The following is a 27722-nucleotide window of genomic DNA, read 5'->3' on the forward strand; positions in this document are numbered from 1 at the left end:
TAAATAATTAAATAATCCCCCTTTAGTGTTAATTAAGCTAAGTTTAAAGATTGTCTTCGGATAGACTCTGAGGGATGCTTAACACCTTCGGGTAAATAAAACCCTTACCAATCTCACAGTTTCAAAGACTAAAAGTGGAGTTTTACATTTTTACAAATGGTTTCCTAATATTTCCTAAAATTAGGTGGCGACTGATGTTTTGTGAACTAGTTTTAATCAAAATTTGGCAAACACTAATAGGAAACATAGTCATAAGTTGTGAACTAGTTTTAATCCGTTAAAAATAGGGCATAACACTAATCACTAATAATTATACAGTTGCTTCCAAACAAGCCCTTAATGAAATCTTAATCTTCATTATTCATATCTCAGTCATTAAATTTGTTTATTTTTAGGTCAAAATTTTAATCATGCAAATCTTAATTAATAAGTGCGTTGTTTTTATTATTTTAAAATCATTCCATGGGTCTAGATAGATCTAAAATGAATTTTTAATACTGCTAAGGTGTCTTGTTCAAGGATTCTACAAATATGATTGTTCACCACTACTTCATTCACGTTCACCGTTAACCGCCGTCGGCGCAACCACCGCCTTCAACCAACACCGCCCTCAATCGGCATCTACAATCACCACCGCCCTCAATCGGCATTTACAATCACCTTCGCTTCATCACCGCCACTAATCGAGATACAATTTTAATTTTTTTTATTGATATAAAATTAGATTAATTTTGTATTTTATTTAAGTTTAATATTTATTAATTTAAAAAAAAAAAGACAAGAGAAAACAAAAAATCTAAATTATTTAGTATTCAGATCTTAATATAACATCGTAATATTCAGATGTGTATTCATATTGAGATATCTAAATCTTAATTAATACACATCTTAATATTCAAATATCTATTCAGATTTATGCATCTCAATCTTAATAAAAACAAATATAAAATTTAAGGCTCCATGATTTAATTAAAGGTTAAATATAAGAAGTCAAATAGTATTAGGTTCAAAAATTGAAAGTAGGCAATAATACAGGAATGAAACTGCTATTTCTCCAAAGAAAAAACTCTCTCAATTGATACTAGGATAAATAATTCTCGAATTATATTTGAAATGAATTTATCTCACATTAGGTTAGAATATAATGACGGTATAATTAATTTCTAGATTAGTTATACTGTGATTGTAATATTAGTTTACGTGTGTCGGAGGGTGGAATGTTTAGATATAACTAATATAAGTTGTCTCCAACCAAACGACTTAAGTCGCTAAAACGGGTCATAGGCGGTTAACCCGTATGTGTTGTATAAGTGGTGTTTGGCGATAACAAATCAATAAACTTCATCCAAACCTTTCTCCCCTTTCCAGAAACCCAACAAAAAAAGGGCAAAGGATTTTCCGTTATTTGTATAACTCTTCTTCAATATTGGGCTACAGGCAGACTCACGTTTTACTCTACTCCTATTGTGTATCTGAAAAAAGGTCTGGCCTTTTACTCTTCTTTTTTCAAAATCTTTTTCATGTTTTTTGTTTTTTTTTGTTGGATTTTCCTTTTATCTGCTTGTGAATTATCATTTGGGTTTACTTTTTTTTTTTTTTGTTTGAAAAGATTGGATATTGACATTGATATAGATGAAGTTTTCGGGGTTTTAATGGTATTGGTGTGTCTTACTTGTGTTGGGAGTAATTGCAACCTTAATTAGAGTTATTTAAGGAGGAAATTAGTTAAAAAGGCTCTTTACAATAATGAATAGAGGTATATGACCCCTCATATGAACATGGGCGATTATGATATAACACAGAGGCGATCTGTTCAATTTTGTAGAGGGTTATCTAATCAATATACCCTTATGTAAAGTATGTTTTAGTAATCTAAATAGAAAAAAAGGTGCAGTATATTGTAGTTTAGAGATCCTTGAAGGGCTTCTACTAATTTTTTTTCTTCGTTTTTGGGGTTTTTTTCTTTTTTATTATCAGTTGGTTTACTTTATTTTGTGTAAAGGTTGGATATTTCCAGTTATATAGGTGAAGTTTGTTGGTTGTTAATGGTATTGGTGTGTCTTGCTTTTGTTGGGGAAATAATTTAATTTTGTTTCGCGGAGAAATTATGTTAAGGTATGGTTTTTGTTAGTTTAAATTGGAATAGATGTAGCATGATGTAGCTTAGAGTTTTTTGGAGGACATGTATTATGGTAGTGCCTATGCCTTTGCAGGAAGTAATGATGGCATGTATAGTTACTTGATTTGTTCTGCTATATAAGGAGTGTTCTATGGTAGATGATGGAGCTTGTTCTCGACATACTATGGTTGTGAAATTTTTGGTGGTTTTATGGTATTGGTGTGTTTCTTACTTTTGTTGGGGGAAGATCTGAACTTTATTTAGCGGAGAAATTATATTAAGGTGTGTTTTTGTTATTTAAATTGGAAAAAGGGGTAGCATGATGTAGCTTACAATTTATTTGAGGACATGGTTTTTGGCGGTGCCTATGCCCTTGCAGGAAGTAATGATGATTGTGCGTTTTGAACACCCTTTTGTTGGCATGTATTGGTACTTGCTTTGTTCTGCTATTTTAGGAGTGTTCTAAGGTAAAAGATTGAGGTTGTTCTTGACATACTAGGGGGTGAAACCCTAGGGATATTTTAGCACAAACTAGAGTTTTATGGGGTGCTAAACCTATATACATGGATTTTGGTATGGCTATGTATCGATAGGGGTTTTAGTTAGTATTTGGTATGAGTACATTCAGTTTTAGCATGTTTTTACTGTATATATGTGTTTGTAAATATACAACATACCCAGTGAAATCCCACAAAGTGGGGTCTGAGAGGATAGATTATACGCAGACCTTACCCCCCTACCTTTATGGGGTAGAGCCAGTATATGTGTGTTTATAAATATATATTTTTAACAATATCATGTGTATTTACAATAAGCTGTCACCGCTTGGAAATAATACAAGGTAAATATCGATTTGAAACAGAAAGTAAAACCTGTAAAACCTACAAACCCTTAGACTCAAATTTACTTACAAGCGCGAATTATAGACACTGCTTATGTAAAATCCTGTATAAGCTGTTAATGTCTAAATTAGTTAACATAGTGCACTCTATGCTCAAATAGGAGCCATTGTGACCCTCCTTTTAAGAAGGAATACTTGGCTGGTTTCTATTTGGTTATGCGACAGAATAGATGTGACATCTGATCTAAGAGACGGTTGAATTTACAGTTTTATAAGATTATTATATAAAACTTGCAATTAAGTTTCTTATAAAAAAAACTTGCAATTAAGTTTGTTATTTTACTTTGACTTTAGTAGTACTATGTTTGACGATGACCTTGAAATACATAACTATTTCCTCCAGAGTTGGAGGCTTGGAGCTATAGAGCCCGCTAATGTCTGTATAGTAGTGTGTCTCATTGGAATGCACATCTCTCCTTGAGATTAACCCTTTCATGAATAGAAGGGATCTTCTATCTCAGGCTTTCAATTAGAACCTGATTTGTTTCCACACGAAGTTTAGAATTTAGGTTCAATTGTGGTTGTTTTTTTGGCCTAAGTTAGAGAAGGCCTAAAAAAGACAAGAAGTTTGCTAATTTTTCCCCTCATGCATATAGTTCTGCCTTGACGACTTTCTTGTAATGCCCAAGTTGAGATTTTTAATGTCTTATTGAGAGAGTGGGATGGATAGAGAAAGGAAAAGGTGAGAAACTGCGGTTTGTTGCCGTCAGCTGAGATGGAGTTGGCCCTCTATGTTCATTCCCTAATTTAGTGGTATTTTTTTTTTCCTTTGGAAAGAAAATGTGGAAATTGGTAATGGAGAAATTAGTTTCCTCGCTGAGCAGTAACTGTACCTTTCAAGAATAGCCGTTTGCCGTAAAAATATTGGCTGATTCTGTGTATATGCATAAGCTTCACTGAATTTTAAACACTCATGACTCACATAACTGAATGAAGTCATAGTCTGATAGTGGACACTACCATCCTTTCATTGGTTTCCATTTTGCCAATTGCAAACACTTATAATATGCCAAAGGTGAGGAAGGTTTTCCATTTCCGTAAAAGAGCAATTTCTTTCATGCTATTGTCTTGCATGTGCAATTATTATCCTGTATGAATTGCAAGTTGATTTATCTTCCTTTCAATTTCAGGATTCTAATAAGAGTTCAATCTCAGGGAGACTCAGAATTATTGCTAAGAGATGTCGTTGACCTCCAGCACCACCATGAGTGCAGCTACTTTGCCAATAGGTATGTGGGAGTGTAGCCCTGATTGGTTCCTTTTAATTGGTACCTCTGCATGTCTTCTGAAGGAAGGGTAGAATTACTGTTTTGAATTGGTAAGATGAAAAACGCCTTTTGTAATTGTAAATATTGGATACCGGTAGCAATTTGGTGGTGATGAATATACATGTTACCTTTCTGAAAAAAGAGGGATCTTAGAATTGCTGTTTTCCATGCTATTACAATCAGATGGTGAAAACTATCATATTCTTGATCCTGCTAAAATTTTAATAAATCAGTATCTGTTGCTGTTACCTCACTTATAAGCTTTTGCCACATTAGATTTTAGAGCATCTGGATTGCTGGGTAAGTGCTGTAGCCTGTAGGAGTTAAGACAGTCACATTAAGTTATGATCCTCTTGTTATATAGTAGTTGCTGTTCTGCATATACTAATTAGACTCTTTTAGTTTGCCTATGAAAATACCAATTGGCATTCACCCACTCACAGTCAAATATATACCTTACACCACAAAAACTACAACAACAACTATGCATTAAACCCAAACAAGTTGGGGTCAAGCGATCAGCTATTTGAATCCTCATTGCCATGTTGCTCCATTGAAGCTCATGTCAAATATATAAAACCTTCATGCTGCAGATCGGTAGAAGTGATAATATTGATTTATGATCTATCATCTGGCTTGCTTGAGTTTGGTGCTATTTTAACTCCTTGGGAAAAAATAAAAAGCTCTTCTCTTTGATTTTCTAGTTAACTTGATATGACAGTGTTTAGTTTTGAAGTAATCTAATTGAATATTTACATTTTTTAAAATCTAATGGAACCTTTACATTTAAGGTGTGACAACAATGTTCAAGACATTTGATAATTGATACTTTAATATCCAATGTTGGCAAATTCCTTTTGAAGATTTGCTGCTCATCGTGTAGCTCGTGTTATCTTAGTTGTTAATTATTGGAAATTGTTGTCATAGTGAGCGCAGGGGATCAATGCTGGAAGCAATTCAAGCCAATAGCAGCGGTTCCTGCTGGCTTACATCCGCTTGGCATGCAGTCTAAACTCATTAGCAATAGAAGTCACTTGATATGTCCTGTTCAACAAAAACGGGCTTCAATAATATGTTCTGCTGCTCTGGTATCATTCTCTAGAGTACTTTTCTTTTTATAATTGCTGCCAGTGCCTTGTTTAGCTAATTACATGCCTCTAGCGAACTTAGTGGGTGAATAGTACTTGTCTTGTCTTTTATATTAATCTTGGGCAATTTTGCTGTGAGAAGCTTCAGAGTTTCAGAATGCTACTGTAAGTAGCTGGTTATGGCATAAGTTATCACATTGGACTATGTCTTTGTATATGTAGTTCCCCATGCCAAGAAGGTTCTGCAGTCAGCATATCGAAATCAGCTGCATTTACTAAAACAAGTACCCCGAAATCAAGTCAATCAGCGTCTCTATTAACTAGTTAGTGTTTATGGATATAGGAATCTATGACATTTAGAGATTTTTTTTTTATTTTTTATTTAATGAGAAGGTAACATGTTTTTTTTTTTTTTTTTTAATGAGAAGGTAACATGTGGAGATATATGTTTATTTATTACTTGAAAGTGGTTAGACCTCCTAATATAAGACCCAATCCTGCAAAGGCTAAAAGAAAATCATGGATTTATCAATCATGTATTGTTCAGATAAATCCATTTTTATAAAAAAATAAAAACAAAGAATTCTAGATAAAGGATAATAAATAAACATGGTCTCTTTTTTTTTTTTTTTTGGAGGTAGGGGTAAGGTTTGCGTGCACCCTAGCCCTCCCCAAACCTTACCTGTAGGATTACACTGGGGATGTTGTTGGTTGCTTTTAGTTCTTTTATTTTAAACTTCTTGTGATCTTTAAATATAATTACCGGGAGTAAGCCCTATGAAATCCCCGTAGATGGTATTTTCCGTCGAAATAGCATTACAATACAGTCCGAAGTAAGGAACTGATTACTAATATGTTTGTTGTTGTTCTTGATGCTATTGCTACTACTACTACTTGCAATCGTGCATTCAGTATTTGGTTCTCTGTTTTCTGCATCATTCAAGTAAACTATATTGCTATCAGCCATTTCTGTTTGACTTTGTTCTTGCGTCAATGCAGAATGCTAGATGTGCTGAAGGCCAGACACAGACGGTTACGCGGGAATCATCAACCATTACAGTTGCACCAGTTCAAGGTAATCTTTTCTTGCTCTTTATACCAGCTGGTAGAACAATGAATGGAAATAAAACAATTTGTATTTAGCAACTTATTTGTTTTCACTGTTATACTTCTGGTTAGTATAGCATCTGCACCATCCTGCCGCTGTAAAAAGATCAGAGAATAAATCTAGCTCTAGTTAACCAATGATGTTCAGTAAGGTTAAACAACAAAAAATCAACAGCTATTTTTGTGCTTTGTAAAGATCCAATGTGAAGTATCATCTGAATGCTGATATGTCGGGGCTGAATGCAGGAAAGGAGAAATCTCCTGACCTAGATGATGGTGGGAGTGGGTTTCCCCCTCGTGATGATGATGGAGGCGGAGGTGGAGGTGGTGGTGGTGGAGGCAATTGGAAAGGTGGCTTCTTCTTTTTCGGGTTTCTTGCTTTCCTAGGCTTCTTGAAGGACCAGGAGGAGGAAGGACCCTATCGGGACCAACGAAGAAGATGAAGAAAACCAGAACACTGATGCATAGAAATCAAAAAATTTGGAAGTTTGGGATTTGTAACTGGTCTACCCTTGTTATTCTCCAGTGATGGCTTCGAGCCCCCCTGTAGTAGGACGATATTCTTCTATATGTATTCGGGTGTAGCATTACTTATAGCTCATAATGTTTCACAATAAAATACTCTATGCACTTAGAAATGGTCATTCTTTTCAACTCTTCCTATACCCTAGATGGTTGGATAAGTTGCTATCATAGCTTTAATTTGTTGTGTAATGTCTATTTTTCGTTCTGTTTTTTTTCTGTTTCTTTGGGGTGGAGAGCTTAGAATGTTGTGGAATGCAGTTATCAGGTAACATCTCCTCCAAAAAAAAAATCATTGTGAAAAAGATTTAAGAGAAATATAATTTTCAGAAATAATTATTGTAAGGGTAGGGGGTAAAGTTTGCGTTCATCCTATCCTGCCTAGACATCACTTGTGGGATTACTGGGTATATTGTTGTTGTAATTAGCGTGTTTATAGTGTATATTACTACTATATGAGGGACAATCAAAGGATTTTTGTCCTCACAAAAGTTTTCAAATTAATGTCAAACTTTTCAATTAATAACTTTTAGGTCCTTTTTATTTTATAAGATAATTTTTTAAGAATGTAATTTTATCCTAATAAAAAAGTTATGGACAATTTTATACGTCGTCTTTGAAATATCTATGATTTATTATAAATACAGAAAGTAAATTTTTTTAAATGATGCCATATAGTGTTGAAAATGAAGACAATGTCATCCATTGAGATCGGGTTATTTTTAAAATCTCTTGTTTGGTTAACTAAATTTAATTTTTTTTGAGTATAGAGAATACATGAAGAATTAAATTTTATTGAATTTTGTCTGAAATTAAGGTGAAAAATCACATTTAACTAGTATAAACTCTTGACGCAAGATAATGAATGAAAATTTAATAAATGTCAAAACAAATCGATTTTTGTCTATGAATAAAATCACACGCTCACAAATTCACAAAATGACGAAAATATTTTTTGATTTATCAGCTTTGCAAGTTGTAATTATCATACTTTATCATAATCAATGTTAGTATAAGATATCGAGTCATTGTGTCCCTTTGAGATTTGCTAATTTTTCTACTTAACTTTCTTTCTCATAAATAAAATTTTCATTAAAAATCATCTAATTGTGTGATGAAGAAACTTTAATAATTATAAAACTTATCAATAAGATATCATTAACCTGCAAATACATTAAATTAATTATGCGTTAGAAAATGTGTCACGTTATACGTATTTAATAAGAATTTCTATTTTTATATTTTGAGTTTGGAGCAATGGCCTTCCGTAACTAGTAGAGTTAGAAAAATAAGAACAAAATAGAGGTTCTTTTAAATATTGGGTGTTTGCACTCGAAGTTCTTGCCTAGCAGTCAACAAAGATTGAAGTCGGTGATGGCTTGAAAACAAGACAGTACGGAAAAAGGGTCTTCCATCTATAGGCCTTTGAGAATAGAATATAGATAAGAGGGCAATTTGCAGGATTGCCCTTCGCTGGGGATGGTCTTTAATTTTTATCCCTCAAAATGGTGATTTTTAGCTTTTGGCCTTCAGGCAAAATTTGTAGTGAAATTTTGTCTTACAATTTTTTTTTTTTAATTGAGTGAGGTTCGAACTCACAACCTCGATGTATTAAGTGAAGGGCACAACTTAACGACCATCAATTTGAAGGGAAAAAATTAAAGACCACCCCAAATGAAGGACAATCCGTGCAAAAAAAAAAAAAAGTAGATAAGATGGTTGTGATTGACAAGGCATTCGCGACTGTATTGCCATGTTTGGGGTGGTCTTTAAATTTTGCCCTCATATTTGAAATCTTTAAATTTTGCCCTTGGCGTAAACCCCGTAGGTTCCGGAGTTCGAACATGCGCAAAATTCTAAAAAAAAAAATTCGCAAAGCCGAGTTTAAATTTATTTATCTGCACTTTGGCGTACACTTGTGAAGGAATTACCAAATTATCTTACCGGCATACTTATGTCTTATGGGGCGGACTTGGCATAAGTATCTTACGTCCGCATAACTTTGATAATTCATTCAAAAGTTTATGCGGATCCCAGATAAAAGTTTACCGATTGAAGTATCACCCAAGCGTAACTTTGTGAAGAATTACCAAAGTTATGCGGGACCCTAAGATACTTATGCCTTATAGCGTGCGAACTTAGCATCAAATATCTTACGGTCCGCATAACTTTGATAATTCCTTCACAAAGTTATCTTGGCCAAGATAAAAGTTTGCCCATTAAAAGTATGCATACCGGCGTATAACTTTGTGAAGGAATTATCAAAGTTATCTTGGTCTCAATATTCACGAAACCCATATTTATTTCCTATTGAATTATGTTTTCTGCCAAAGATTTAGTTTCTAAGGGGTTTGTTTGTATCTTAAATGTGCATGTGCATTTAAGATTAAAAAAATTGATGTCTCGGGTTATTTCAAAGCAGGAGATATGGAGTTGCTCAGCTACTGTTTAATAAGATAAGAAGCTGGTTTCATGAACGATTATGACATTACAACAAGAAGGGCTATGTTTTGGTATTTGCTGCCTTCCCTGCTTGATGGCTGATGATTGCTAGTGAACTATTTGCAATCTTTATTTCTCCTGAAGTCTTCAAGTACTGAAAATTTCAGTCAGCCAATTCTGAATTACTATTTCTCCTTCAGTTAAGGGATATGTAGAGGATTCTTGCTTACCTATATCTTTGAGCACCCAGCATAACATTTACTTTATGTGACTCTGAATGTTCCAAGATTCTTATTAAATAGTATCTTGGATCCCGGACAATTTTCATGAAGGAATTATCGAAGTTATGCGGGCCGGCATACTTATGCCAAGTCTGCCCACAAGGCATAAGTATCGGTCCCATAAATAGCTTTTGGTAATTCCTTCACAAGTGTATGCGTTGGCGGCATAGCGAAATTTAAGCTGCCATGCAATTTTTTTTTTAAAATTTCGTTATAGCGCGTGGGTTGAACCTGGGACTTTATGGGTGTTAGCGAAGAGGGAATTAAAACATTTTAAATATGAGCGAAATTTAAAAATTTAAAACGAAAAAGAAGGGCACTCCGCTCAAAAAAATGGGCAGGGGAGGTGAGTCGTGTTTCCTTTCCCTTTGTATTATTTGGAGAGTGGTGACCCGAAAATACATATATGAATGCTAAATTGGATTTGTACAATGCAACCCTTCATCAATTTGAATCCATGACTTCATAATGAGGACTTATGCCTTAACATGATGTCACTCTACCGAATTAAAAGGAGATCTTTTATTTAATTCCGAGAGATCAAGAATTTAAATTCCAACGAGACAAAATGTCAACGGATTTCTTTTATTCTGCTTAGATTTTGGTGAATTAAAGTTATTTGATGCATATGGTAGTAACAAATATCTGGTAAAACAATTAAAGTAAAGGCAAGTGAAGTCGAGATTACCGCTATTGATATTGTAAATAAGTATTAGGGTTTAACATCAATTGAGACTGGAAATGGGAGTATTACTATGGGACCCAACTTTGGAATTCTTCATAATCAATGGTCAACAACATCATTCAACTTCAACGAAGCTAAGAAGCAAACCTCAACAACCACCAAAAATGTCACCTACCCATTATGTCAACTGTGAAGTTGCCAGTTGGTAAGGAAAATGGCACTGCAAATTTAATAGAAACATCGGGAAAAAAGCAAGTGGAATTGATTATTTTAAGTTAAGCCGATAGTACTCTTGTGTATAGAAATATTAGGGGTTTGCTAATTAAGAACTACAATAGCTGAAAAACAAAAAGAAGAAAATACAACTCCAATTTTTTTTTTTTTTTTTTTTTTTTTTAAAGAGAGGATACCCCTCTTACATGTAAAAAGGGAGTCATGGCGTAGCCCTCCTCTCATGTATATTTTGATAAGTCTATTAACAAGGTAGGGGTCAATGCCAAACCCCCCAATGACCACAGACAATGCAGTCTGTGGAATTGGTTTAATTAAAAAAAAAAAAAACGGAGAAGGGCCAAAAATACCTCAACTATTGAAAATGGTGCGAAAATACGCATAATCCACCTTTCACTTTCAAACAATTCACCATTAACCTATCGGCCTAAATACCCTTATTCCTAACGAATATTCTCATTAGACACGTGGCATTTTTCTATTGGTTGGCTTATAAAATTAATTAAACTAATTGACCGTAACCCAAGTGCTCCCCTTTGACACCGACCTCCCCCCGCCTCCCACCCCGCGTGAATTTTTTTTTTTTTTTGAAAAAAAGTTGACTTGTTTTTGCACCCCTCCACTTGCGCACCCTACCCTCCCTTTCCCCCCCCGTCGCAAAAAAAAATTAATATTTTTGAAAAAAAAGTTTGACGTTTTTTGGGTTTTTTTTTAAATTTTTATAGGGAGGGGAGGGGAGAGGGGCGCGTAGGGTGCGGGGGTTGGGGGGGGGAGGGGAGGGTGCGGGGAAAAAAAAAAGTCAACTTTTTTTTTTTCGGTGGGAGGGAAAGGCGTGGTGCGGGGGTTTGAGGGGGTGCAAAACCCCAAAAAAACGTCAAAACTTTTTTTTTTCAAAAATATTAATTTTTTTTTACGTCGGGGGAGGGGGTAGGGGTGCGGGGAGGTGTAGGGTGCGGGTGGGGGTGTTAAAAAATTGTAGTCTACACTTGTGCCTTTTAGATTTTTGGTTGAAAATATACCATGTTTTTTAGGTGAGATATATTTTTTTTTTTGTAACTCAATTACATTATACATTTTAATTTATCAAGACATTTTACGATTTGTCCTTTTTACTAGGAAGTTGAGAAGCGTAACAATATTTTTTTTGCACCCCACCCCGCACCCCACACCTCCCCCCACCCCCGACGCAAAAAAAATTAATATTTTTGAAAAACAAAGTTTTGACGTTTTTTTTGGGTTTTTTGCACCCCCCCCGTCAAAACCCCACACCCACGCCCCCTCCCCGCTCCACCGAAAAAAAAAAAAGTTGACTTTTTTTCCACCCCGCACCCTACGCCCCCCGTCCCCTCCCACGAAAAAAAAAACCCAAAAAAAAAACGTCAAAACTTTTTTTTTTTTTTTTTTTTCAAAATATTTTTTTTGCATTGGGGGGGGAGGGGGTAGGGGTGTGGGGGATGGGTAGGTGCGTGGTGCAAAAAAAGTCAACTTTTTTTTCAAAAAAAATATTTTTTTCACGGGGGGGGGGGGTGGGGGCACTATCACAATCAATATTGCAAAAATTAATTAGTTTAATTAATTTTATAAGCCAACCAATAGAAAAATGACACGTGTTTAATGAAAAGATTCTCGTTAGTGATAAGGGTATTTTAGACCCAATAGGTGGTGATAAGGGTATTTTAGACCCAATAGGTGGATGATAAGGGTATTTGGGGGTAAAGGTGGATGGAGGGTATTTTTGCACCATTTTCAATAGTTTGAGGGTATTTTTGGCCCTTTTCCGAAAAAAAAAAAAAAAAAAAGTTGGAGTTACCTAATATGCATTGGGTATTTGAAAGTTCAAAACTCCTTGATGTTAAACAATATGTTGGTTCCACTTGAAACACATATCTCAAAAGATTTCTATTTTGGTCTTCAGTCATTCTTATTTATGTGTTATTGATACATATATTATTATTTCATATTTCAAACCTCATAAAATAATATATATATCTTCTCATAACTTATGCATGTACTAGTAATGCGAAACATAATGAGCCAACCGAACGTTTCATTAAGTTATACAATGATAACTTTTTTTATACGACGAACCAAACATTGTAAAATTTATGCGAAATTATTAAATTGTTAATACAGTAAGCTAGACAACCATGTATATAATCTTCCTAAATTCTTTGGCTCAATGCTTAAAAAGATGTAGCCAAACACACCTATAACCTACAAGACTTCTCTGTTATTACAGTATCTTTCTCGCTTGCTGTTAAGGGTACTAAATATTTTGCTTTTATTAATTATAATTGAATCCGAAAACTATTTTATAATTTGACTCTTACCTACCAATTCGAGTTGACATGGTAAATTTCATGCAAATGCTCAAATGCAACAACCAAATTATAGTTAAATTTAACCAAAAGAGAAAATGCCAAATCCAAATCAATGATATTTTATTAAACAAAGCTTAATTCTTCTTTTCTCCTCGTGCTAAATACTCCATCTGTCTCAATTTATGTGATACATTTTTTTTTTTAGTCTATCTAAAAAAAAAAAATGATGCATTTCTATTTTTAAAAATAACTTAACTTAAAAATTCTGCTTTTACCCTTAATGAAATGATATACGGCCACACGAATATCTATGACTTTTTTTATACCACAAGTTTTAAAAGTCTTGATTTCTTTCTTAAACTCCCTACCTAATATATCACATAAATTGGGACATAAAGAGTATTATGTCTTTAATGAAATCTAAAGTTTTGTTCCTTTTTAGTGATATACTCCCTCCGTCTCAATTTAAGTGTCTTACTTTCCTTTTTTGTCTATAAAAAAAAGTGTTTCTTTTTATATTTAATAAGTTTTGACAAGTTTTAGACCACAAGATGTACACTCATTTAATAAGTTTTGGCAAGTTTTTAGACCACAAGATTTAAAGTACTACACTCATCTTTAATTTAAGCCATAATATTCAAAAGTCTCCTTTTGTTTCTTAAAATCCGTGCTTAATTAAACTAAGACACTTAAATTGAGACAATATATATATTTTTTTCTGGTAACAAATTATCGACCTCACCTAACACATGACACCTTTCCGCCACACAGTCGGTATATATATAAATTCATTTCAAAACACAGCCACACCTACCTAACTCTCAAATCTCACAAAAAATTTCCAATTTTTTTTTCTCATCTTCTTGATTCATACATATTTTAATTAACTGTTCCAATTTTCCTAATTCTGCTCAATAAAAGGTTTGTGTTTCTTGATCCTTCAATTACTTTATGATTTAATTGCTATTTGTTTTAATCTGTACTTTATTTTGGGTTGTAGAAGACATTAATTTTCAAGAAAATAGTGAGGGGTTTTGTTAATTCGATTATTTATTTTGATTTTAAGAAGTAAAATTATATCTGGTTTTGTTTTCTTTTAGGATATAGTAAGCTCAATTGGTTGTTAAAAAAAGGTTGAATTAGGAAAATTAGTGCAAGTTTTATTCTTTCAATTAACTCCTTTTCTGTTTAAGAAGACAATTTTCAGTATATTATATTTTTTAATAATAAGTAAACAAATTTTCTCAATTTTAAATGCATCTTTGGCAAAGATTGAGTTTTTCCTATCGATTTAGACTGCTTTGTCATGCTTTATTTAGCATTTTTGCCTTGGCTTCGTTACTCCTGTAATTTTTTTCCCAGACTATTTTGCTTTGCTTTTCTTTAAACCGAGAGTCTATCGGAAACCACATCTCTCAGGTCTGCGTATACTCTATTTTTTTCAAATTTGTGATATTACACTGCATATGTTGTAAAAGTTCCTTTTTAGTGATATTTCTTTTTTTGTTTGTTCTTCTCTTCACCAATTTATCCACCTCACCTCACCTCACCTAACACATGATACCTTTCCGCCACTATATATATAAATTCATTTCAAAACACACATTTTTATAAGTAACTCACCTACCTAACTCACAAATCTCACAAAAGCTTTCCTACTTTTTAAGTTTTACAACTTAACCGATTTTTCTTAATTTTTCATTTTCTTCATTCAATACATATTATAATTTACGTTCCAATTTTCCTAATTCTGCTCAATAAGGTATGCATTTTTCAATCCTTCAATTCACTTATTGATTTAATTGATTTTTTTTTCTTTTTCTGTGCTTTGTTTCGGGTTGTAATAGAGATTAATTTTTCAAGAAAATAGTGTGGGGTTTTCTTAATTCGATTATATATTTTTCTTTTAAGAAGTAAAATTTTATCTGTTTTTTTTTTAGGATATAGTAAGCTCAATTAGTTGTTAAAAAAAGGTTGAATTAGGGAAATTGGTGCAGGTTCTATTCTTTCAATTAAGTTTTTTTCTGTTTAAGAAGACAATTTTCAGTATATTATATTTTTTTGATAAGTCAATAAATTTTCTCAATTTCATAGTATGCATTTTTTGCAAAGATTGGTTTTTTTTTTTTTTTCCTTCTGTGGATCTGTATGTTATCTTTATAGTGTTGAGCTGTTCAGTTGTTTAATCAAACATTTTTTTTTTGGGAAAAATTACGCTCTATGTCTACTAGGAGAAAATATTTACACCATGTAGCCCATATTTTGAGTTTGTTACCCGGTTTAGCCCATATTTGTGTAAAATACACTATTATACACTTTTATACAAGGTTGATACATTATGTATAATGCTTTCCCCCAGGTGTAATGTTGTATAATATTGTATACTGGGATAAGTGGCGTAATATTTTATGTTGGGCTGTGTATTTTTTACAATCTTCCCTTCTTTTGGCTTCATATTTTCCATTTTTTGTCTGTTATTTGTACTCCTTTCTTATTTACGTGTTAGAAATTGGGTGAACAAAATCTTGACTTTTTTTTTTTTTTCCTTTTAAAAGTTTTAATATTGATATTTTTGGGTAGATTTTGAGGTAATTAATTGGGGGTTTCTGGAACTTTCTTGATTTAGCAGGCAACAGGAGATTGGTGACAATATAGAGTATATTGTTCATCTCTTTCTGATTTGAAAAGGATACATTTCTTGATTATGGAGGCTAGAGTTTCGCAAAGTCTTCAGTTATCCTCATGGATCAATTCAGATAAGGTTGTAAGGAAATCGAGTGGTTCCTTGTGTTTCTCGGAGAAATGGAATGAAAAACGAAGGAATCGGATAGTCGTATCATGCCATTTACAGCCTAGAAAAGCTGCACGTTCTGATAAGCGAGTAGAGTTGAAAGTTTCATGTTCTTCTCACAATGTTCAAGGTATTTGCTAGTTTTTGCAGTCTCATATTCTGTAAATATTCATGATTCAATTCAGTGCAATACGTTGTAGTTATGCAAACATGTGACTGATGCAGAGCTTGAATAGAAATATGTATATATGTGCGCATATATAAAATACGCACACACATACACATATTCAATTGAATGAAGTGGCACCAAATGGAGTGAAATGGAAGTAGAGGATTCATATAACCAACTATCACCTATGTTACTCGGACTCTTCACTTTCGGTGCCGCACCCTTGTCGACACGACATGGGTGTGGGTGTGGGATCCGTACCCGATCTGGTCAACCGATTTTGGATACTTTGATCAAAATCGACGGAGAAATTGGGGACAGGTTCAATGATTTCTTTAATCAAAACAAAAGCTAAGGTGAAATTGAAGAAAATGGATACCTTGTATCTAGAAATTTCTATGTCACTCCTTTTCCTTTTATCTCCTTGATCAATATTTTTTCCTCCAGTTTTCAACATAATATCTCATAATTTAGGTTTTATAATTCTATTTTTAGATATTTGAATTTGTTTTAGCCGAATCGCCGCACCCGTATCCATAACTGGATCCATATCCCCGAATCTTAAAATTTAGATCATGAAGGATCCGACCTCTAGATCCTCACCCGTATCGGACACCCGCACCCGAGTCCGAGCAACTTAGACTATAACTAGCTTCAGACTAAGGCATAGTAGTAGTACCATTAGTTGTTGTTGTTTTAGTTATGTGTGGAATGCTTGAAACATGCAATTGATTGTTGCAGACTTTGAGTAGTTTGCATTCTTGGGGATAACGTGTTGGTGAGCCTATGCCCCGTTGTACCTATAGGTTTGAATTTCGCTTGAAATATTTGAGAACACTACTTTACTGGGTGTCAAAATTTCTGGTGAAATCCTAAACTCCCATCTCCCTTTGTTTCTTTTCTTTTATTTATATACTTATTCTTTGGACGAGCATGATGGTTGATCTGCTAACTAAGATAACCTTTCACTGCAACTAGGATATCCCTTGAAGAGGCTAAGTTCCATTCCATTGAACATCTAGCTCTTTGTTAGTGATGATATTCCCCTTTCTGCAACCATGTGCAACTCATTTGTATATATAATTGACCTTTTCTTCCTTTCATGCCTCAAAAATGTAGACACACGAGAAGATGGCATGGTCAACCTATTTCGTTTGGTTATTTTGTAGTGCAAAGAAAACGAGGGAAATGTAAAGCTGACTTCATGTGGGAAAATGTTGAACTTATCTATCATTCCTTCTTTTGTTTAAAATTTAAATGCCTCCTATTAGAATTTTGGAGGGGGTAATAATGCAAATGTCTTTTCTTCTCATTTCCTGTTCCTTTTAATATTCCTAACTGAACCTTGCATCCTAAGGACCTTCAGGCAAGTTGCCTGGATTAATCAATAATTTAAATCTTTCAGCAACTAATTAGGCTTAGAAGGTGACAAATTAAAATTACATTTGTTACTGTTAAAAACCATTGCTGTAAAAAGGTATTGGGGTGCGCTCCCAATTGCTAATCATGTTGACTATTTACATGCAAGTACAACAAAAAGCATCAACTGATTTTACTTGAAAACTTTCTCCTACAATTGGATGATAACTTTTTAATGTAGCCTGACTTTAGTGGATTTCCTTTTTCTGCTGTAAATTGCTTTGAGTTCATTTTCTTCTTTGGTCTCATGTGCTGCCACCTCCTTGACGCTCTGATTTGGTGGTGGTTGCCATCTCTGTCTGGACACTTAATCATAATCCACATAAAGTTCTTTAAAACTCCAAAAACTTATTAAGCGCCTTGACCTTAATTTTACTGACATCTGAATGAATGAAACATTGCTTTGCACAAATTCTACTAATGCCTAACTCAGAGGAATAAATTAACACCCAGTTAAGTCTACGTCAGTTGTGATGAGATGTTAATCTGTTAGAAAATTAGAGCACAGAAGTTTTCAATAAAAGTTTGTCGGCAAGTTTTCACGAACCCAAAGCTTAAAACTTTAGATTAGAGGCGGAAGTGCGAGAGAGAATTAAAGCTATTGGAGTTTGGTGTTAAATTTAAGCGTGAATCCAGTGGTTGGGGGGGGGGGATAAGGAGGGCATTGTCTACTTCTTAATGAAAATGAAAATTATTTGTTGGAATGTTAGGGGAATGGATGATAGAAGGAAAAGAAGTTTAATTGATTCGTTATTAAGGAGATGTAATGTAGATGTGGTTTGTCTGACTGAAACAAATATAGGAGGCCGGAAACAGGAAGACGTCAAGCAAGTAGGGGGGTCTAGGTGGAGTGATTGGGTGGAATTAGAGGCGCATGGCAACAGTGGGGGTATCGTGGTGTATTGGGATAAAAGGAGATGGAGTTGTAAGGATAAACATGTAGGACAACACTCAGTCACTGTATCCATGGAAGAAGAAAATTCTGGCTTTTTTTGTACATTCACTGGAGTTTATGCACCTTGCGATGGGAGGATGAGAAGAGGGTTGTGGCAGGAATTGGCCATAATCCATGATTTGAATTTACATCCATGGGTGATTGGTGGAGACTTTAATGTTGTCAGGTTTGCAGAAGAGAAGAATGGAATTGCCAGAAATAGAAGAGCCATGAGGGATTTTTCTAGATTCATTAATGATTTATCATTGCTGGATCCACCACTCCATGGAGGTTCTTTCACATGGTTCAGAGGGGTGAATAACCAATGTGCTTCCAGATTAGATAGATTTTGTTCTCAGAAAGTTGGGATGAGCAATTTAAACTTATAAAACAACGAGTATTGCCTAGAGTCACGTCAGATCATTGTCCTATTCTGTTCGAGTGTGGTGACTTCAGTAAGGGGAAAGGTTATTTTAAATTTGAAGACATGAGGATGGAGCATAAGGATTTTTTTGACTTCAGCTTTTTAGCCAAGATTACATCAGCTCTACCTTGTACATCAACGAGTATTGCCTAGAGTCACGTCAGATCATTGTCCTATTCTGTTCGAGTGTGGTGACTTCAGTAAGGGGAAAGGTTATTTTAAATTTGAAGACATGAGGATGGAGCATAAGGATTTTTTTGACTTCAGCTTTTTAGCCAAGATTACATAAATAACAGTGGTTATTTATGTGAAGTGGAGCGGGAATCAGTCAATCATCTCTTTATCCATTGTAAGTTGCTAAACAGGAGGTACTACAATTGTGTTAATATGTTGGAGTCCTTTTTATAGGCGTTGTTTTCAGTCTAGTAACATGACCGTCAGTACAGATTGAACTGTTGGAAATCAATAAAACTCTCAAGTATGACGTGTTTTGAATATGTGAATTGGAAGTGAAACTTTGACCAGATTGAACTAAGTGATGAATGAGCTGCCATCTTTGACATGTCAGGTGAAATTGCACATGTAAACTCTCATAGTAGCTTTCTTGGCAAATAAGTGCAATAAATGCAAACATAATTGGTGAAATATCCAGTAAATTGCAAGTTGCCATACTTTTCGGTGTGTGATTGGTGGAGCATAAGGATTTTTTTGACTTGGTGTGTGATTGGTGGAACTCATATGATGTACAAGGTAGAGCTGATGTAATCTTGGCTAAAAAGCTGAAGCTACTGAAGGAAGATTTAAAAAAATGGAACAGAGAGAGCTTTGGAAATTTGGAAGATAGGAAGGCTAAAGCCATGTCAAGACTGGAAGCTTTGGATCATGGTGTTCTATTGAATCAAAATGCTGATCATAATGAAATTGAAAGGTGTAACATCAGAAAAGAGTTAGGGGATGAACATATTCTGGAATTCTACAAAGGTTTGTTTACAGAAGCTGAACCTTGAGGCCTAAATGGTTAGATGAGAATTTAGTCAAACTATCAGAGGAGGATAAAGAGTGGATACAAATACCTGTTACAATGGAAGAACTAGAAGAGGTGGTTAAACTGTTTAATGGAGACAAGGCACCAGGTCCAGATGGTTTTAATCTTCATTTTTTTCAGTAATGCTGGAATATTGTCAGGAGTGATGTATGGGACACTGTGAATTTGTTTTTTGTTAGGTCAATCTGTCTTTTGGGGAGTGTCTATAAAATTATTGCCAAGTTGTTGGCAGAACGACTCAAACTGATTATTGGGAAGCTAATTTCTGATAATCATAATGCATTCATAAGGGGAAGACAAATAGTTGATGCTTCTTTAGTTGCAAATGAGTGTGTGGAGTATATGTTGAGAAACAAGAGGGAAGGGGTACTTTGTAAATTAGACCTGGAAAAGGCTTATGATCCTGTTAACTGGGCATGTTTGTTAGATTTAATGAGACAAATGAACTTTGGTGAAAAATGGCTGAAATAGATTGAATTTTGCATATCCACAGTGAGATTCTCAGTCCTCATTAATGGTAGTCCTCAAGGCTTTTTCAAATCTTCTTGAGGGTTGAGGCAGGGGGATCCTTTATCCCCATATTTGTTTGTGTTGGTTATGGAGATACTTAGCAGGATGTTAAAGAAAGCTGAACATCTGGGATGGATTAAGGGGCTACAGGTTGGGAGAAGAGGAGGTGGAGACTGTTTCATTTCTCATATTCCTATATGCAGATGACACTTTGTTAATTTGTGAGGCAAATAGAGAACAATTCTTGTATCTTAGAGGAATTCTTTTAGTCTTTGAGGCGGTCACAGGTTTGAAAGTGAATCTGGCTAAGAGTAGCCTGTTTAGCATAAATGCAGACCATTGCATAGAGGAGCTGGCTGAGATTTTGGGCTGTAAGGTGGAACAGATACCTACAACTTATCTGGGGCTTCCTTTGGGCGTGAAAAGAAATGAAACACGAATCTGGCAGGGGGTGCTGGAAAGATGTTCTAGTAAGTTATCTCCGTGGAGAAAGCAATATTTATCTTTCGGAGGCAGACTCACTTTGGTAAGTAGTGTTTTGGATGGAATTCCAACCTACTTAATGTCTTTGTTTCAGCTACCTGTATGTGTTGAGAAGAAATTGAATACCTTAAGAAGCAATTTTTTGTGGGAAGGTAAGGGAGACAAGAGAAAGTTACATTTGGTGAAATGGCAAAAGGTAATTACTAGTAAGAAAGGTGGAGGTTTGGGGGTGAGAAATTTAAAATTTCATAATAAGAGTTTAATGCATAAATGGTTGTGGAAGTATAATGAATGTGATGATAGATTGTGGAAGACTTTGATAGATGCTAAATATGCAAGAAAGGATACATGGAGCCCTCGTTTTGTTCATAATGTTTCTAGAGGCAGTATCTGGAGCAACATTAGCAAATTGTGGAATAAGTCTCAACAACATACTAAGCTGAAGCTGGGGAATGGTGCTAAGATTAAATTCTGGTCTGATGTTTGGGTGGGAGAGGAATGCTTGAAAAAACAGATTTCCAACTCTGTATAATTGCTCTGTTAACAAAGTAGGTAGTGTTTCAGAATTTTACTCCTCCAGTGGGTGGCAATTACGTTTTAGGAGAGGCTTTAATGATTGGGAAGTGGAAGAGGTCGGGCAGTTTCTACAGCTTTTGGATACGACGGTGGTAGAGGAAGATGAAGAGGATGCTTTGTTATGGACAGCGAGCAATGATATGAAATACTTTGTTAAAAGCGGATATAACCTGCTGCAGGAATGTTCTGATGATTTTGAACCAAATTGGCCATGGAGAATGCTATGGAAAACAAGAGCACCGGTCAAAGTAGCTTGCTTTGGCTGGGTTGCTATTAGAAATGCATGTTTGACTCAAGATAATTTGCAAAGAAGAGGATACAATTTAAGCAACAGTGGTTATTTATGTGAAGTGGAGTGGGAATCAGTCAATCATCTCTTTATCCATTGTAAGTTGCTAAACAGTGCTGGGAACTTATAGTAGCTTTGGCTGGGTTGCTATTAGAAATGCATGTTTGACTCAAGATAATTTGCAAAGAAGTGGTTATTTATGTGAAGTGGAGCGGGAATCAGTCAATCATCTCTTTATCCATTGTAAGTTGCCAAACAGTGCTGGGAACTTATATTGAGCCTGTGTCGTGTAGCTTCCTTCAGATGTTAGAAGTCTATTGGAGAGCTGGCAAGGGCAGAAAGTAACAAAGAGTCAGAAGCAACTTTGGAGGACCATTCCCTTGTGTATTTTCTGGACTATTTGGAGAGAAAGGAACAGTTCTTGCTTTGAGAATAAAAAGAATCATATTTCTAGAACTAAGAACCTCTGTTTGCTCAATCTGTTCGTATGGTGTAAGAAGAATACTTTAGAGAACATGGATCAGTATATGGATTTTTTGGATTCTCTTGGAAACTTGTAATCTGTTACTCTTGTAGGGTCTGTTTGTTTCTGATGTAATTTGGTGTACCTTCTTGGTACCTTTCTTTTAATAATACTTTTACCTTATCAAAAAAAAAAAAACTTTAGATTAGAAGTCAACCTCCGGACATTCTTGGGAGAATATTGAATAACTTAATTTACAATACTCCATGTTGTGAGCTCTTCATTCCTTCTGGAATCACAGCGAAACAATAACATAAAAGTAAGTACTTCTTTTGAAATCGACGCACCTAGAATGGATGTTTAGGAATTTCACTTGAAATTTGATCCATTTGAAAACAGAACGCTGCATGAAGTTTACATATATGAAAAGGAAGCCAAGCATGTTTGCCAGTATCAAAATCTGATTTTTGGGAGCATCATATTACCTTTCAAGTTTTGTCAGCTATAAATTTCAGACTTGGATTAGCACCTGAATTAGGATCTAATCTCACAATTAGTTTTTTTTTCTTTTTCTTTTTCCCCTGGTCAGTAAAACATGAGTTAGTTTTTCTTTTTTATTTTTATTTTTTTATAATTTTATCTGTGAAGTTCCAGTCTCTAGTAGCAAATATTTTAACAAGGATGATTTTATTTCTACAACCATGCTTGTAAGTAAGGGCCATGAATTTGGATCTCATACTTTCGATGGGTGTCTGAACTTAAATTGTACTATATGGTTCCAAGAAGAGTTGAGTAGACTTCCAGATACCTACCATTACATACTTAAATCTGTTCTGTTTTTCCTGTATAGTTAGTTAGCAAAATGCAGCATTACCCTGTCTACCGAAGCAGTCAGCATCTTTTACGTTTTGTTTTCTTCCACGCAAAATCTTGACAACCGAGAGAGAGATCCGGGTTGTGGGGGAATATATTTGCATTTTCTAAGTTTGTATGACCATTATTATACCTTTCATGCATGTGTGTTTTCTGGAAGCGCCTAAAACTATATCCACCTAATAGCTGGCAAGTGACATTATGATTCTGTAATAAGGCCGCCACATATACAGAGTGTTACTAACGATGTGCATGGTTAGTATGAGACCAGAATGGATTCCAGCGACCACCCCCCCCCCCCACACACACACACACACCCACCCACACACACACACAAAAAAAAGTAAGGAGCAGGATAGGAAAATTTTACATTAAAGCATAATATGCTAATCCATTTCTTATTGAACTGTGATGTTTGGTTTATAGCTTCAGTTCTGGAGTCTGGATGTCTTTCTGCATCAATTGATGAAATCGAGACATTGAAGGTATAGTAATATGTCCTTTTGCCTCCTTACCTTTTCACTCAGAATAATCTAATCTGTATCGGACTGTCATGTCTGTTCATAATTTTTTGTGTTGCCTATCTGTTCAATGTCTCTTCCAGTAGGAAATCTACCTTGGCTGGAAACTTGCAAAAACAAAAAGAAATGAAAAAAATAAGGGAAATCTATATACAGAGAACACTAAGTGACAGTTGGAGAAAACTTATCATTTAGTTTCTATAGAGAATAGAACAAGTTGCTGAGTGCACTTATCTCTATTTCCTTTTCTTTCCCCTTAGGCTTTAACCAAAGAAGCAAAGGAAAGAATATACCCTTCTGTTTTCAAAGAAAACTGTAAATACGAGGTTGCTTTGTGTATTGGATGGCTTCTGATAGCTTCAGTTTTCATTTTGATTTCAGAATAAAGCAGAAGAGGTTGAAGAATATCTAGATGGACGATGTGTATACCTCGTCGGTCAGTTCACTTATGACTTTTCTGCTTAAGTAGTTACCTATGAATTTTCTTTTAAATAGATCATGGCTCATGTAAATCCTGTTAGATCTTGTTTATTTACAAGCCTTTTCTTTAAATGCTTATCCACTTTTGGTGTCCTGTTAGTTAACACAACACTTTTTCCTAAATATAGGAATGATGGGCTCCGGCAAAACAACTGTGGGCCGGATTTTGGCAGAAACACTGGGATATTCCTTTTTCGACTGGTTAGCTTAAGTAGCATATATTTTTTGGATTCTGTTCTCCGTAAATTGTAGATTCATGAGAAATGTCATTTCAAGTTTTCAATAGTTTGTTAGGGCTATCTAAGTAAATGGCATGCCTAGTGAAGCTCGAGTCATCTTGTCATTAACTATCGTTTGAGTCATTCTCTTTTGTCCATCCTTCAGTGACAGGCTGATAGAGCAGGCTGTTGGTGGAACTACTGTAGCTGAAATCTTTAAGCTTCGTGGAGAGAACTTCTTCAGGAACAATGAGGTTAGGAGCTGCACAACTTCCTTCTTGTGCTTTTTTCTTGTTCTTGCTGCCGCATATCTAAGCAACATATCTAAGCAACCGTGTTGTGTTATACAAAGTGCTTAATTAATGGAAGGAGGTACTACAATTGTGTTAATATGTTGGAGTCCTTTTTATAGGCGTTGTTTTCAGTCTAGTAACATGACCGTTCAGTACAGATTGAACTGTTGGAAATCAATAGCTTAAACTCTCAAGTATGACGTGTTTTGAATATGTGAATTGGAAGTGAAACTTTGACCAGATTGAACTAAGTGATGAATGAGCTGCCATCTTTGACATGTCAGGTGAAATTGCACATGTAAACTCTCATAGTAGCTTTCTTGGCAAATAAGTGCGGCTTTTTTTTTTCTTTTTTTTTTTTTTTTTTTTTTTTTTTTTTTTGTGGTGCTTGTATAAATGCAAACATAATTGGTGAAATATCCAGTAAATTGCAAGTTGCCATACTTTTCGGTTTTGAAGTGAGAAAATGAAAATTGCTCACAAAACCAAGTTTTCTTCCTCATTTTGGAAAATGGATATTGAGCATGTTGGTTGGATGGGAAAAGTGGGGGAATAGTGAACTGTGTCATATTTGTGTGGAAAATGAGGGAGTGGGCAAACCCATTGAATTTAAAATTAGCTGGTGAATATCAGATTTATCAAAATTAAATCTAAAGCTTTTATAAATTCAGAGGGCATGTCGGGCGATGTTTCATCTGGATTTCTGAACTACCAGTTGTCAGTGCGAAGAAGATTTTTTTCTATTTTAGATTTGTACCTAAATTGTGTTCAATTGTCGTTGATTAGATCTTGTGCTTTATACTACAAAGAGGCAAATTTGACGAGAATAACTGCAATTGGTTATTGTCTAGTTCCCCTGACAATTAGTTGCACGGAGTATGGAGTGCACTTCAGGTCTTCATTGAATGATAAGTTACAGGACAAATTAGTATCAGCCATATGAATCTACTGATAGTCATGATTTCTGCAGTTTAGATTTTATTGATCTGATGCACCTAAGTACAGTCAGACCTTTCTATAACAACCACCTCTATAACAAAATTTCACTGTAACAGGCAATTTTTCATTGGAATAGACTTTGTATGTTATATTTTTCTTCTCTGTAACATCTTTTACTTATAAAAAGCAACATCCATCATTATAATGGTACACTCTTTGTAAATTTACTCTGTAATAACCTTACTTAAATACCTATGTATTTATAATAACCAAAAAGAAAAGACTATTAATTATATTTTATTGGAACATAACTTTAATAAATTTTGTAAATTCCAACAAGGAATCTAGAACGTTAAAACTCTTGTAACTTGGAGTATCAGAAATTAAAAGATAAAGTTGGGGACTTTTTGTATTTTGCCATTTTCGACACATTCCATATTACATTCCTTCCCCCATTCTGCCCTTTCTTCATTGTCATTCATGTCCTCTTTTGGGTAAGTTTTGTTTATAATAGCAATAAAATCCAAATGTCTAATGCTGTTATAGGTGTATACAAGCAATCGCTATAATAGGCATAAAAAAGTCCGGAGACACGAGGTTGTTATAGAAAGGTTTAGTTGTATATACACAAGCTTTAGATTGTCTCAGTTGCACGTGAGATACAATACATCTTAGTTACTATACTTCTACATCTACTTTACCAAGTCTAGATGATATTAGCACTCTGCTACTCCACGTGAACAATTTTAATTGGTCTTACCATTGAGTTGATTGTTTCTTTCCTTTCATTCCTGATATTAAATGGTTTTTCATTCTATATCTTCTATTTAGACGGAGGTATTGCACAAGCTATCTTTGATGCATCGGCTTGTTGTTTCAACGGGTGGAGGTGCAGTCGTTCGACCCATTAATTGGTATTTGAATCAGATTACATTAATTAAAGATTACATTAATTAACTTTTTGTGACTACTGGATCTTATATTGTGGCTTTCTGGCGACATGCTTATTTGGCTCCTATTAACACTATTCTCAGGAGACATATGCACAAGGGTATTAGTGTTTGGTTAGATGTTCCTTTAGAAGCTTTGGCCAAGAGAATTACTGCTGAAGGAACTAAGTCTCGTCCCCTTTTACATGAAGAATCAGGAGACATTTATGATAAGGTAGTTTTCCTTCCAGTAGGCAGTTGGAATTTCCTGTTTTGATTTGTATGTCTTGCACCAAAGCTGATATGTCATGTTCTTCCTGTTGATACCCTCTTTGGCTTTGGTTAGACTTTGAAACGGTTAACTACTTTAATGGAGACGAGGGGTGACAATTATGCCAATGCCAGTGCCAGGGTTTCACTAGAAAGTATGAATTCCTCATCCTTTGTTTCCTCTTGTCCATAAGTAGTACTTTTTGAGAATTAGTTTTTTCCGAACGAAGCATCACACATTTTTCTTCAGAACTCTACTTTTTGTGGTCTGTATGCTGAAGTTTAGATGTTCCTTCTTTGCAGATATTGCAGTGAAACGGGAAAAAGATGTGTGCCATATTACTCCTACTGAAATCGCTTTAGAGGTCCCTACTATCTCTTGGCTCTCGGCCTCTGTGCCTCTTTGCATGCACGTGTGTTAGTGCTCATACATATTTCTTGACATCCTGAAAACGATTATCTTCTCATACTTCTGAATTCCATTTGCATGTGCACGTGCATTTGTGCATTTCTTCACCTTCTTTGTGTCGGGCCAAATTCAATATGCTTCTCACTAAACTACATCCACTGTGTGCATGTGTGCAGGTTCTTATACAAATTGAGAACTTCTTAAAGCACCAAGAGAGCGTTGTTGTGCTATAAGAGTTTTCGCTTCCAATAGCGGGGAGGAGGGTGGTTTGGTGCTCGACTTGATCTTTGCTCGCTTGACAAGGGCATGATTTTAGGTGTTCGAGACACTTGGAAGTTTTGATAATGTTTTTCTTTTGTTTGTTATTATTATGCACTGGATATGTAATTGTATATAATCAACCCCATTTGTTGGATCTGTAGTCTGTCCTAAATGTCCAATTGTTGTATACTAAGAACGCAAACTCAATAATTATGTGGTTATTTCACCATTTGTGACAGAATTAAATATTTAAATTTCTCGAGATAAAGAGTATCAGATTTCAAGCTCTCACTTAGATCACACACAGAACAACTGTTATTCATTATAGTTTAAGCCATGGCACTTGAATATTTTAATGAAGTGGATGCCAATTACCTACTTTTTGCACTTCCAAAATTCATTAAGCTGACCCTCTATAAATAAGGTGAAAATTCCGTTTGGAGCCAAAAGAGTATCTTAAA

The 27722-nt window shown here is 34.9% G+C and overlaps 2 protein-coding genes across 5 annotated transcripts; both read left to right on the forward strand.

Moving 5' to 3' along the window:
• The first annotated feature begins 1332 nt into the window (after positions 1-1332).
• Positions 1333-7214, forward strand: LOC132059415 (protein YELLOW LEAF 1, choloroplastic). The gene is made up of 5 exons (XM_059452028.1): positions 1333-1482; positions 4151-4249; positions 5216-5376; positions 6376-6451; positions 6730-7214. Exons 2-5 carry the CDS (start codon positions 4201-4203, stop codon positions 6924-6926), a joined length of 483 nt encoding a protein of 160 aa, XP_059308011.1. The 5' UTR covers positions 1333-1482; positions 4151-4200; the 3' UTR covers positions 6927-7214.
• A 6525-nt stretch (positions 7215-13739) lies between these two features.
• LOC132059416 (shikimate kinase, chloroplastic) lies at positions 13740-27529 on the forward strand. Of its 4 annotated transcripts, none has more exons than XM_059452029.1 (11): positions 13740-13886; positions 15595-15886; positions 23368-23426; positions 23844-23898; positions 24071-24143; positions 24327-24414; positions 26224-26306; positions 26427-26556; positions 26668-26746; positions 26895-26956; positions 27177-27529. In XM_059452029.1, the coding sequence occupies exons 2-11, from the start codon at positions 15670-15672 to the stop codon at positions 27231-27233; spliced, it is 903 nt and encodes a 300-aa protein (XP_059308012.1). In that variant the 5' UTR covers positions 13740-13886; positions 15595-15669; the 3' UTR covers positions 27234-27529. The 4 variants fall into 4 exon arrangements, with proteins under 4 accessions (XP_059308012.1, XP_059308014.1, XP_059308016.1 ...); XM_059452031.1 differs by having other exon boundaries at positions 13778-13886; positions 15592-15886; XM_059452033.1 differs by lacking the exon at positions 13740-13886 and adding an exon at positions 14487-14727 and having other exon boundaries at positions 15592-15886.
• The last annotated feature ends 193 nt before the right edge of the window (positions 27530-27722 follow it).

This window comes from Lycium ferocissimum, chromosome 6, assembly GCF_029784015.1.
Source record: "Lycium ferocissimum isolate CSIRO_LF1 chromosome 6, AGI_CSIRO_Lferr_CH_V1, whole genome shotgun sequence".
NCBI classification, from domain to species: Eukaryota; Viridiplantae; Streptophyta; class Magnoliopsida; order Solanales; family Solanaceae; genus Lycium; species Lycium ferocissimum.

What these genes read in the sequence shown, in the direction of transcription:
- LOC132059415 (XM_059452028.1), top strand. Translation starts at nt 4,201, where the DNA reads ATGTCGTTGACCTCCAGCACCACCATGAGTGCAGCTACTTTGCCAATA. An exon ending in TGCAGCTACTTTGCCAATAG is followed by an intron (nt 4,250 to 5,215) that starts GTATGTGGGAGT and finishes TTGTTGTCATAG; the next exon opens with TGAGCGCAGGGGATCAATGC. An exon ending in TACAGTTGCACCAGTTCAAG is followed by an intron (nt 6,452 to 6,729) that starts GTAATCTTTTCT and finishes GGCTGAATGCAG; the next exon opens with GAAAGGAGAAATCTCCTGAC.
- LOC132059416 (XM_059452029.1), top strand. Translation starts at nt 15,670, where the DNA reads ATGGAGGCTAGAGTTTCGCAAAGTCTTCAGTTATCCTCATGGATCAAT. An exon ending in ACGATGTGTATACCTCGTCG is followed by an intron (nt 23,899 to 24,070) that starts GTCAGTTCACTT and finishes TCCTAAATATAG; the next exon opens with GAATGATGGGCTCCGGCAAA. An exon ending in GGATATTCCTTTTTCGACTG is followed by an intron (nt 24,144 to 24,326) that starts GTTAGCTTAAGT and finishes TCCATCCTTCAG; the next exon opens with TGACAGGCTGATAGAGCAGG.